The 12,053-nt window shown below is 39.0% G+C and overlaps 1 protein-coding gene across 1 annotated transcript in view; it reads right to left on the minus strand.

Annotated features, from left to right (window-relative positions):
* EGFL6 (EGF like domain multiple 6) overlaps nt 1-12,053 on the minus strand; it is a 63,841-nt gene that overhangs the window by 15,694 nt on the left and 36,094 nt on the right. Inside the window, exon 8 of the mRNA XM_080375731.1 lies at nt 9,007-9,336. Coding sequence (XP_080231857.1) covers nt 9,007-9,336 — 330 coding nt within the window. The remainder of the gene's footprint in view (nt 1-9,006; nt 9,337-12,053) is intronic.

The following is a 12,053-nucleotide window of genomic DNA, read 5'->3' on the forward strand; positions in this document are numbered from 1 at the left end:
AGGGAAAACAACTTGTCAAGTTGCTGAGTCATCACAGGAACAGAAAATGGAACTTTATCCCTTTATACCAAGGAAGTATCATAATTTGCCATCATTTATTTCAATAACTCAACGTATGTGTTTTCCACCCCACCACCAAATTCACATTCCTAACCCCAGTTAGATACTAACTCTGAATTTTAAAACTTTATTTAAATTGCTGTTTTGCACAGCACTGTGCCTTCTAAGCTGTGGGCAATGGAGTTACAAGATTCACAAGGTCATAAAATGTGGAACATGATCTTTCTTTGGTGTGGTGTTCTACTTTCTTGCTACAAAACTTCAACTAATGATCAAAGTACTTGAACTCTACCAGACGGTGAAGTCAACAACTCAGTGGCTTGGCAGCACTTTGCCAACAGCAGCCTCAAAAATTGGGTAATGTCAGAGACTTTGTAAATGTCATAAACATTGGGGGATCAAAGGCCTGCAGCTCTGTATTCAGGTGAGTGATACCTGGTGCTACTGTAACAGAATTCCCAGGAAATTATTTTTCTGAAGCTGTACTCTCTGCTGGGGTACATGTTGTCCTGCAAACCTGGTAAACTCTGCTGCCTGTTGGGAAGGAAGGGCACAGTGACTGCTCTACCTCTTCCTCACCCTCCCTGCAACAGCTGCCAAGCACAGCCTGATGTTTTGATAACCAGTCCTGGTGGAAACCCCTGAATAAGTTCCTTTGTAAAAAACTGGTTGATGTGTCTTGTGCCAAACTGGAAGAGTCAGTATAGCAGTACAGTCAATGTGCATTCTCTACGATACTGACCTAAAGGAGTTACTCAAGAAGCACTATTTTTCAGCAGCAGATTCAAGAGACCAAGGCAAAACCTCCCTTGTCTGATAAGCTATGAAGATATAGAAGCTTGCAAACTCTTATTTACTCTAAAATACTCTAAGTATTTTAAAAATTCTATGACTGAGCTTCTTTTGTACTATTTTAAGTGATTAATAGAGAAGTGCACTCGATAATCTCGACTTCTTTGTGCAGAGCCTGTGTAGGTAACTAATCCCACATGAGATAAAGGGAAAGGCTGCTTTCACTGGCAGAGGATTCTATCCTTTGCAAACACATATGCAGATGATACCTATGATATATGCATACAAACCTATGAAAACAGCTTAAATGTGCCATTTTAGAGGAGGAGTGAGGGAGGATCCTTTGGATTACTGCTTACAAAAGGTGTTAGTGGAAGGCCTGACAGACTGAAGTTCACTTTTCAGCCACATCATGTGGGCAGCAGTGCTAAGGAAAGCTCAGGCTTCCTCAGCACTGCCAGATGATTGGAATAGTGCCAGCTACGGAAACAGAAATTACTTTTCCCTACTCCGCACTGTATCAACATACACGCTATCAGAAAGTCACAAATGCCAAATATTTTAAAGTCATTACTTTCACGTGCACGCACATTTATTTGTTCAGAGGGGAGTTTGCTCCCATGAGTTCCACTGAGCTAGGACTTTCCATTGAAATGCTCCAGCATACTCGCAGTCATAAACACATACTCAATTTTAAGAATATACTTAAAACCCACTACAATCCAGAGCCTCCTAGCACTATAAAAACCATGCCATCTACTTAACCTTTCCTCGTCTTCAAAACTGTCAAAAATTGCTCTGTGTGTACACCAGAGAAAACATACTAATGAAGAGGCCCTGGAGGCACTTCCTGAGGTGCTGAATTAAGCTGAGAAAGGAGACTCATGCAATCTTACGAGCTTTCTGATGAATTGCCAGGAGCGTGTCCCCTCTTGTTGCCCTTGCAGCCTTCCCCTCACCCAGACCATTGCTTAGATCACCTGGATAATATTCTTACTTAAGGCAAGGACTGATGTATCTTTCTCCAAATTAATATATGTCTACATACACACATTTAGGAACAGGCACATAGAGATTAGGTGTTAAGTTTACTGTCATGCCATAAACTTGGCTTCACGCTTAGTGAAAGAGGCTGAGGCTGTGAAAACTCTTGCCAAAACGAAGAGAGCTATTAAAATATGATCAGTTCTGGAAAGAGTGGAGTGATTTAACAGAACACAGCAGCTGCCAGAATGATTTATTTATTGAGTTATTGAATTACACTTGAATTCTTTTGAGGGATATACATGCAGGTGTAGCTGAGTGCTGCAGATGCTTCAAGTGAAGAACTGTCATGCACATAAAAAGAGCCAAATTTTGTATCCAAATCTATTTTTGTTTTCAGTGTTAGGCATTACACTCAGGTTCTCCACTTACTGGAAGATACCAGCTGTGTATTATGAGGAACCGTAAGCTACAGCTTACAGAAAGGTTTCCAAGAAACCTTACTTCTTGGAATGTGCCTGCCTTTTACATCAGACCATCACTGGACATAGCCAGGATCCAGAGTCTACCCCCTCCTAAGTACTAGGCAGGAGGCAGGATTTCTCTTTTCAGCTCTTCTGCTGTCAAGTGGTACTTGCAGAAAGGCAGGCCTTGTCGTACATTCCCTAAGAACATACTCGAAGAAAAACAAAAGCTCACATAACATCCTACTTTAGGCACAGCTGAGTCTATCCTTCCTCCTGGACTGCTGGTGCCCACCCATGTACTTATCTGCAGCACTATCTACTATATAATCTCTGCATATAAAACTTCATATCATGGTGCCATACATTTTTAACTGTTGATGTCATCATGATACTCTTATATGGTAAGATGGGTTGATATTAAGAGCAGGAATTAGTGGCAGAGAGAACTAACGCCCTGGTCTTCAGAGTTACCTTCAGAGGTAACTAACTACCACCGATTTCCATACGAGTTGTGTCTATGAATGTCTGCGATGAGCTGACCATAAATAAATTGGTGATGTTCTGGTCCTGAGAACAGCCACCTTACTGCTGACACAGGTTCTTACATCTGCAAGAAATTCAGCGTTGCTACCTGCAACATGTATCTAAGTATTTCCCCTGTTCTGAGGAGTAAGAATCTCTGAGACATGTTAGATGCGGTTTGTCAGTTGTATTATATTATCAAGAACTGCAGCAAGGAAAGAGACCTTCTGCAAAACAGAACAGCCGCAGCCAGCTCTATCTGGCTGGAAGTACTTCCCTAAAAAATAACAGGACTCATAAAGCAACTCTGAAACTACTGGGGATGCATGCAATCTTGGAAATGCTTCTTAACAATAACCTCAGAAAATGAGAAAGTAGTGCTGAAAAGAAGCATTGAGACACTGTTCTAGTATAAATGTGCCTAAATAAAGTGACTTGAAGGGGATCTAGAAACAAATTTATACGTGAAACTAGAATTCCACTTTAAAAACACCAGGCTTACAAGGAGTGCTGCGCATAATGACATAGATGAGATTTGAGAGCCCCTTGTCTGGGGACCTTTAGATAGCGAAGTAAAGGAGGATAGTGGACTGCTACTACAAGATATAGCAAAACAGTTAGTTAGGTTCAAGCATATCCTTTCGTACAGTGCACAGCAGTGTCCTCCTAGAAATGCAGGCAGACACCAGTTCACTCTGCCTGCCAAACAGGTTTGTTAGCACTGGTCTGCCAGTTGCACCAACTCTTGACTACGTAACTTCTTGTTTGGAGCTGGCTTGCACCTGGCTTGCTTGGAGCACAACTGGAGCGAGCTTAGGTCCGCCTGAAAAGTACCAGGCAGACAGACCCTCAACTTGGTCTGTAAGTCAAAATAAGGGCCAATGAGCTCGTGAAAGCAATAGGAAGCTTCAGGAGCACATCTGGAAAAGTGCTGTTTGGACTAAACTGCAACATTAAAAGGTTCAAAGTAAAAAAAGCAAAAAAAAAGCAGCTAAACCCCCAAACCTAACAAGCAGAAGCTCAGTAGAATAGGTCTGTGGAACACTGTTTTATGGGCACCCTTCAGAAAGAGTACAAAAGCACTGGTAAGCAACTGCTAAGTGACTGTGGTGCTAATGGAGCTTACTGAAACACTGATAAATTCTCCTTTATATGCACTTGGTTTCACCTCTCTGTTTTGCCAACTGCTGTATATAAAATTATTTATACTGCATTTGGAAATGACATTTTTGTCTGAAAAACATGGCTTGATTTATAGCTTGGAAGTAACCTTCTATTTATCTGCAGTAATGCATGTGCTATCCTTAAAGCTTTAATTCCTTTTTTTTCCCTGTTAGCGGGACTGTGTTTCTAATAAATCATCTATGGCATCACATTGAGCTCTTGCTGAGGCAGCTATATTGGAGGAACAGTTATATAGCAGAATACAAGCACCTATGTATTTAAGTGTGTTAGTTGTGGGCAACAGAATTTCTGAAGTGCCTGAAACTGCAGCATGTGGGGACTCTCACAAAAATGGTACTCACTGTCTTTCTAACACTGCTCTCTGATGTTCAAAGCCCATAAAAAAACCCCAGAAAACCAGAGTGGGCACTGTAAAAAAATCAAGCAGAATATAAGAGGTAGTAAAATGAAGACTAGCTTCTCATATATGCAGTATATCACTATGTCAGACTCAAAGGAATATGCCACATCTGTGCTACCACATCCTCCTCTGAAAGAATTACATTTGCCAGATGTCTGACATCTTTTGAGACTTTTATCTATAGCTGTGGACTGAGCTGTCTGAACATTATTTACTCACACAGTGGTCTAATTATCAGAAAAGAATAAGATTAAGAGCAAATATCCTCATTATCTGAGAGAGTGCTCTTGTTCAGAATTAAGAGCCTAGAACCTGTAAGGGAAACAGTCCACTTTTACTACTGCCAAATAATAATCCAAAACCTTTTTCTCATTCTTGGTGCTATCAAAGGAAGAGGCTCTGTAATGAACACAGCTGGCTACATGATACTATAGGAGTGTTTTAAGCACGATATGAGTTTCATAAACTGATAAGAGTACAGAATATGGAATTTAGTTCCAGTTAGCAATACCATTCTGGATTACAAATGGTACATGAAAAGCACTGAAATGTTAGAAAATGACAGGGTTCACCTCTAGCTTGAGTCTGGAGACATCTGTACAGTCACTGCCTATATAACCAAGCACTTTGTTCCACCTCTCTGTGTCTCCTTCCCTGTATAGAAAGGACATTTCTCACACAGTAAGCAGCTTTCCAATACTTTGGTTTACTCTTATTTTCTATACATCTGCAATTTTTGCCATCAATAGGACACAGAGTCCTACTTTTTAAACTGCACCTTTCACAGCAGGACAGGTCCTTCCTTCACACTGAACAAGGTAGGGATCCCATGGAAAACAGTCATTTAAAGTCATTACAGGCAGTATCATAAGGTATAACAATGTAAGAAGAAACATATGTTTTCACAGATTAATTTTTGACATTTCTTAAATGCTGGGGGCTTCACTGTCTTTATTCTGTTTTTAAAAAACCCTGTGAGTAATAGTTTTCACAAAGGTCCTTTATTTTGATAGTTGGTCTATTTTAATAAATTCCTTTTCCATATAATAATTCCCTTTTTCTCTACAGTATTTTTCTGTGGCTCCTTATGTATTTATTATGTAGTAAAACTACTATGATAAAATAATACATAAATTTAAAAATACTAATTAACATCTCTAAAAAGTGTGACCTACCCATTTTCCTAATTAAGTACTCTCCCTGGAAGAAAAACAGTATCAATATTAATAACAAAACACAGATACTATGTGAACTGAGAGGATTATATGGAGGAAATTAATGGGTTAGTAACGGAATCACTGCTGAATAGACATCAGCAGAGGAGGCAAAAAGCCAATGTGTAAATTTACAAGCTGTATGTCTGAGTTAAAGATGTACTCCAAAAGATCATTCAGTATCATTAAAAATTAAAGTGTTTTTAAAGCCAAATGTTCAAGCAATTAAGTGCCTCAATTGTGACTGAATTTTTATAATAACAAGGATCAAGTATAGCATATGAAAATTTTAAAGGAAAGGAAACACAATTAATATATGCAACCTATCCTGAAAGAAAAATGCGAATGACACAATGCCTTAAGTCCTCTACATAGTTGGTATCAAACAAGAACGCCATAAATAATACAGAATTCACATACTTAATGAAAGTACATCTGGGGCATACTGGTATCCCTGTATCACGAAGCACACCAACCTTCTGCCAGTATCCCCTGGCAAAATAAAATCTCTCTAGCATGTTCATCATATAAATCCCTTATACCAATAATGGAAAATTCAGCCAAATGTGACTGGAACAATGACAGTGTAGGCAAAAATATAGATAAAACACAGTGCTTTAGTATTTTCAAGCAATAATATTAATTGTCACTGCTGTCAGTTGTAGTGGCAATTTTGTAAAGACAAGAATAGAAATGTGTGTGAAACAGAATTCTCTAAGTGTTAAAGTATGAGCCTGGCCATCAGAAGACCTGGATTTTATTGCTTCTTGTGAGAGAACTGTGGCAAGTCACTTAATGCTTTGGTCTGAGACTCTCAAATGCATTTGGCAGTACCAGCATGGTAATGCTGAACTGCAAGGGTAGCTTGCCATCCAGTGAAAACTTCAACCCTAATTTGGCTTCAGCTTTTGCACCTGCTACCTCTTTTAGGTAAGAGATATATGAAAGGATCCTTAGAAGATGGCAGGAAGTGTCATAAGCTTGTCAGGAGTGAAAGGCTGAGTAAAGAGATAGGCTGAGGTAATGAATTCAGTGTGGCTGGCCAGAGGGAGAGTAGCATCCTGAGCACAGGATCCTCAATTTTGGAGGCATGGCACCGTTAGCCAGAAACTTTTCACCACTTGGTCCAGTTAAAAGCTGACCTGCAGAAGTGTATTTTTGCATGTGGCTAGGTGGCAGCTGTTTTGACATTTTGGAAATGTCACTGATTCCTGAATTGTGAGCTTACATGCTTATGGTACCAAAGAGGCATCTAAGTGTCTTCCAGGATGCAGGTCTACACACACTGGATACCACCACTTTCTAAACTGCTTTGAAATGCTCAGCTGAAATTTTAGAATGAATCACAGAATCATGTGGGTTGGAAGGGACATCTGTAGGTCATTAGTATGATCAAGAGGTTGCTCAAAGCCCAGCTCAGTCATATTATGAATATCTCCAAAGATGGATATTTCACAACCTCTCCGCATACCTGTACAAATTTTTGTCCACTTTCATATTAAAATATTATTTTCACAATATCTAATCAGAATTTTTTGTTCCAACTTATACTCATTACTTCTTGTCCTATTACTGTATATTTTCAAGAAGAATCTGTGTCTCCCTATAACCTTCCATTAGATAGCTGAAGACAGCTATAAAATCTCCCTTTAGCTTCTCTTAAGGCTAAATGAAAGTTTTACTCTCAGCCTCTCCTCATACACTGTGTCCTCCAGGCCCCTGACCTTGGTGGAGCACTGCTAGACTCATGCCAGTATGTCCTCATCTGTCTTGTAATGGAGAGCCCCAAAATGGACACGGCACCTCAGATGTGGTCTCACAAGTGCCAAATGGAGGGGAAGGATCACTTCCCTTTTTCCACAAAGCTTCTTCCTAAGCAGTCATCCCATGTCCGTAATGTTGCACAAGGCTTTTCTCTCCCTTTGCATTTGGTTTTGTTGAACTGGATAACGTTTCTGTCAGCTCGTTTCCACAGCCTGGCCAGGTCTCTCCTAATAGCAGCGCTGCCCTTCAGCCTATGGGTCGCTCTCCCTAGTTTGGTACTGTCAGCAAACTCAAAATATGCCATAAGCACTCACTGTTAATATTTGCAGGGAAAGAGGAGGCTGGTGAACAAAGACCTGACTTCACTCTGTTTATCAGCTTGCTAGCATAATTTGGGGAAGCAATGTTAATATACATCCTTAGCCTGAACTGAAACAGGCCAATTACCACTGAAAACTGAAAAAAAAAATACTTTTAGGATAAGCATACCTTTGGTAAAGAAGCTTGTATTCTCAAATGTATTTAGGTGAATAATCACATTTTTTCTTGGCTTTCTTACAGTAGTAATATTACAGATCGTTTTTTCCAGATGACTTTAAAACTATCTTTCCTTTTAAAAAATTATGTGTCTTCAAATCAAATAGAAACAATTTGAATTCTAACTTATTTTGTGTTCATTTTTATCATTATGAAATATGGTGCATAATTGCAGTTACTGTTTTCATTATTTTTCTATACATTGGAAAAGAGAAAGTATAATGAATGAGTATAATAAATCAGGGTGTATTTTTCATATTACGTGGTTTTGCCTCTACCTTGAAGAGGGTTTGAGCCAGATGTACTAAAAACCAATTAAAGTGCATCTGAAAACTTTAAAAAGCACAGCAAGGAATTGCATGGCATACAAGATAATAGTTGGAAGGAAACACCTGAAAGCAGACTATGTCATTCTTCCTGATAAACGACTAATGTCAGATATTAAGCAAGACTCCAGCTCAAATACCATCAAATACTTTAAATTTGAGTGTGTCCATTCAGATAAACTCTAAAAACCCAAACACTCTGTGATTCATGTAGTTATTTTTCTGTTGGGAATGACATGAACAACAGTGGTGCCTATCATATGGTTGATATGATTTGAAACACAAGGACACCACAGTCTATGTTTTTCCTCTGAACCATGCACACTACTTACGATGACCAGTATCCCTGCCACAAGTCAAAGCTAATTATTCTTACTTGTAATGAAGCAGCACAGTATCTTGTTTTGCTAGGGCTTCTGTGAAGAAAATGGGGATAAACTATGTGCTATGCCTAAGCTGCTCTGAAAGCACAGCCTGCAGAGCGCCCGTCAGGATGATGCACTCCCTCTCTGCTCATATTGACAACAGACAGATTCCCCTAACGGGGACATTCCGTGCCTTTAGTCTCACCAGTCAGTATGTTAGGTTACTTTTAATCTTCTGTAAATAAATAAATAAATAAATAATGTAAATAAATTCTGATTAAAATGGCTATAATGTTTTGTGATTATTTTGTTAGTGTTTATATATATTTTTATATATACGCTTATATATTTTACATTGAATCCAGATTTTTTAAAAATTAAGAAACTTACAAAAGACATCTCCTCTAAGGCTTTGCTCATGGTCAATTTGATTCTCAAAATCTTCCTTCTCTTCTTCATCTGACTCTTCTGCCTCCTCTTCTGCAGTAGCTTCACATTCTTTCTCTTCCTCCCTGTAGCTCTTACCAAGATCAATGCCACCTTCATAGTCCAGTAACTGCAAGTGGGTCTTAGAAGATGGTGTCACAGCTGCTTCTGGGATCGCATTCTTAATTGTTTCATGCTTTTTCACGCTGTTTTTATGTGTGAGAAGTTTCTTAATTGTGTCCTTAGTTGTCCCAGGGATTCTTGCAATTTCCTTCACTGACTTTTCAGGGATAACTAGAACCAAGAAGAAAGTATTAAATATTCATCTAAGGAATCATTCAGCAATGACATTTATAAGTGGGAGCCAAATGCTCTACTGTAAGTTCAGTCCGCACAGAACCGAATACGCATGCACATGTTTAGCTCTGTTGTATAGCCAACCCCCTGTTTGAGTTACAGTGAAAAGACCAAAGCGACCCTCCATCATAACCTCATTTGGATTCCTGTGTAACTTCTCTGGTCTAACTTTCCTTGCATGACAGGCTGAAAGCCACTGAAATGGAGTGTATTTTGAGAGAAGATACATCAAGCTGCTCCGTCATATTTCATTTAGCTCTAAGGGATATTCAATTCTAAGGTGTAAACCGCACAAATTCAGAGGCATCCGAGAATGCCAAATTATTATTATTAGATTTTTACTATTTTATTATTCCTCTTGGATACAAAATACTAAAAAGATAACCAGTTTTGTAGGATCTTGCAACTTTGGATTCTGCTCAGAAACACAAAGGCTGCCAGAAGATAAAAACTTAATAGTGGGGTAAAAATCAATTGAGATTGTTCAAATCTGTAAAACAAAAGAAAAAAAACCTAAATTTGGGGGTTTCCCTTCTATGAGGTATAATGAAGTCAAATACCCTCTATAGCCAGGCAAAAACTTCAAAACGTTCATTGGTAAGAGGACATTTTTACATTTACATATCAACCTGGATTTTCAAGTCATGTTTTCCTTGTCAGTGTATTAAGTTCCAAGACACAAGCTTTTTATTTCTTTTAAAACTCAGGTTTTCTCTCTCTACAATCATCAGATTGTGTTTGGATGCTTGAATGAGGGACATTTGTCACAGGAAACCATTTGAAGATGCATTTCTAGGGATGTGGGGAGGCAGGATTGGTTGTCCACCAGTGGCGGGACCCAGTAGCAGCACAAAGTGCTCCTTTGAGACAGTATGTTGGCCAGCTGTTCTCCATGTTCTCTTAAGATGGGAAAATTATCAGTTTACATGAAATGAGGAGAGATTTTAGTTACATATTATGAAAAACTTACTACTCTTGCTATAGGGTAGTAAAACACAGGAGCAAGCCACTTAGATTATTTGATTATTAGATTATATCACTAGAAGTTTTAAAAAATAGTTAGGCTACAATCTGTCATTAATATACTGGATATGATCTGCCTCAGAGAAAAAAACCAGGCTAACTGATCTTTTTTAGTCCCTTCCAGATGTACTCTTCTGTCATCTGACAAAGACTGATGGTTCTTTGTGCTGATGGCCAAATCATAACTGAGGGTCAAAGCCAGGACTACTTGGGATCAGTTTGCTCAAGGTATGTGTACAGTACAAAGCAAATTCAAAGGAGAAATTACAGCAATACTGCTGGTGTTGCTTTTTATCAGCAACACGAGTTGCTGCTGAACATCAGTCAAGGAAAACCACTGTGCCAAAACTAGGTCTGGAAGGGTTTGTGTAACAAATACGCACGTTTTAGAGAAGACATAAATCTGAGGAGTTCTAGTTTATGAGGTGATCAGATCCCACCATAAGGATTCCACTAGAATTCTCCAAGTCCCTACCTGTCATAGTACCAGAGCTACTGAGGAAGGGAGCGTCTTTGCGGTTTAAAATCCATGGCAATGGACTTTGAGGCTTGAGGCAATGAGGCTTTTGAATCAACTCAGGATTTCATGACTGTTATGATGTGACTGGTCAGTATACAATTATGTACTCAGTCCTCTCGTGCTGGTCACAGCCTGAATCTTTGTGGGTGGGGAAGAAGGACTGGCAGGTAGGATAGCACAACCATGTTATAAGCTGCCGACAGCGACATACCTAGGAAATAACGAGGGCTGAGCAGTTCCAAAGTGCTGTACAAAAGCTCTTCTGTAGATGGAGACTATTTCCACCAGTGGGTCAGAATAGCCTTGTATATTGCTTCCTATTTTTGAGTCTTGATCAGTATTGATGCTACAGTGCCTACAGACTTTTTAGATTGCAAATGGTGAAATCAGCAATTTTTATTTCCCTCTGTTTTCTGTCTAGTGATTGCATTATCAGGGCAAGAATATGTTCCTATTTTGCTCCTCACTTTGCAATAATATAAATTTTATAGTAGTACTTTGGGACAGATGGACTGGACTTGTAACCTTGTAGTGCTTCTTTCTGTGTGTTTCTTTTCACAGTAATATAGCAGAAGAAAAAACATTGGTTAATAAAACAGAACCATAGTCTAGTAGGAAAAGGGGAAATTTCCCTGAATTTATATTCACTCCTGGAAAATACAATCTTGTCACTGTCAATCTGTCACATTTTATTTATGGCAAATGCAACTACATGCTACTTAGTATCCCAGGAGCAGAATCAGACTGTCTTGGTGTGCTCACTGGAGCATTCAGGGTTTTTGAGGCTGCAGTTGGAATAGTAAAGTAAACAGATGCCAATTAAAAAATTAAATCAAAATTGAAGATACTGATTTTCTTTTCCTTTGGATAAAACAAGCCTTGCTTGTCAGATACTTGCAAGTAAACTCTTCATTAATAGTCCCCTAAGTGAGCCTTTCCTCTGGAGAGTGATACCATGAAAGATGTAAGGTTCTCTGTGTCTAAACTCAGAATGCAGCAATAAAATTTAACAGGAAAGTGTCATTCCAATTTTCCTCTTGACAATCAGTAACAAGAAACTTCAGGCTGCTAATAAAGAGGCTGTGGAGATTTTCAAGCCAGGACTGACTGC

The sequence above is a fragment of the Falco punctatus genome (genome assembly GCF_963210335.1).
Source record: "Falco punctatus genome assembly, chromosome: 2".
Lineage (NCBI taxonomy): Eukaryota > Metazoa > Chordata > Aves > Falconiformes > Falconidae > Falco > Falco punctatus.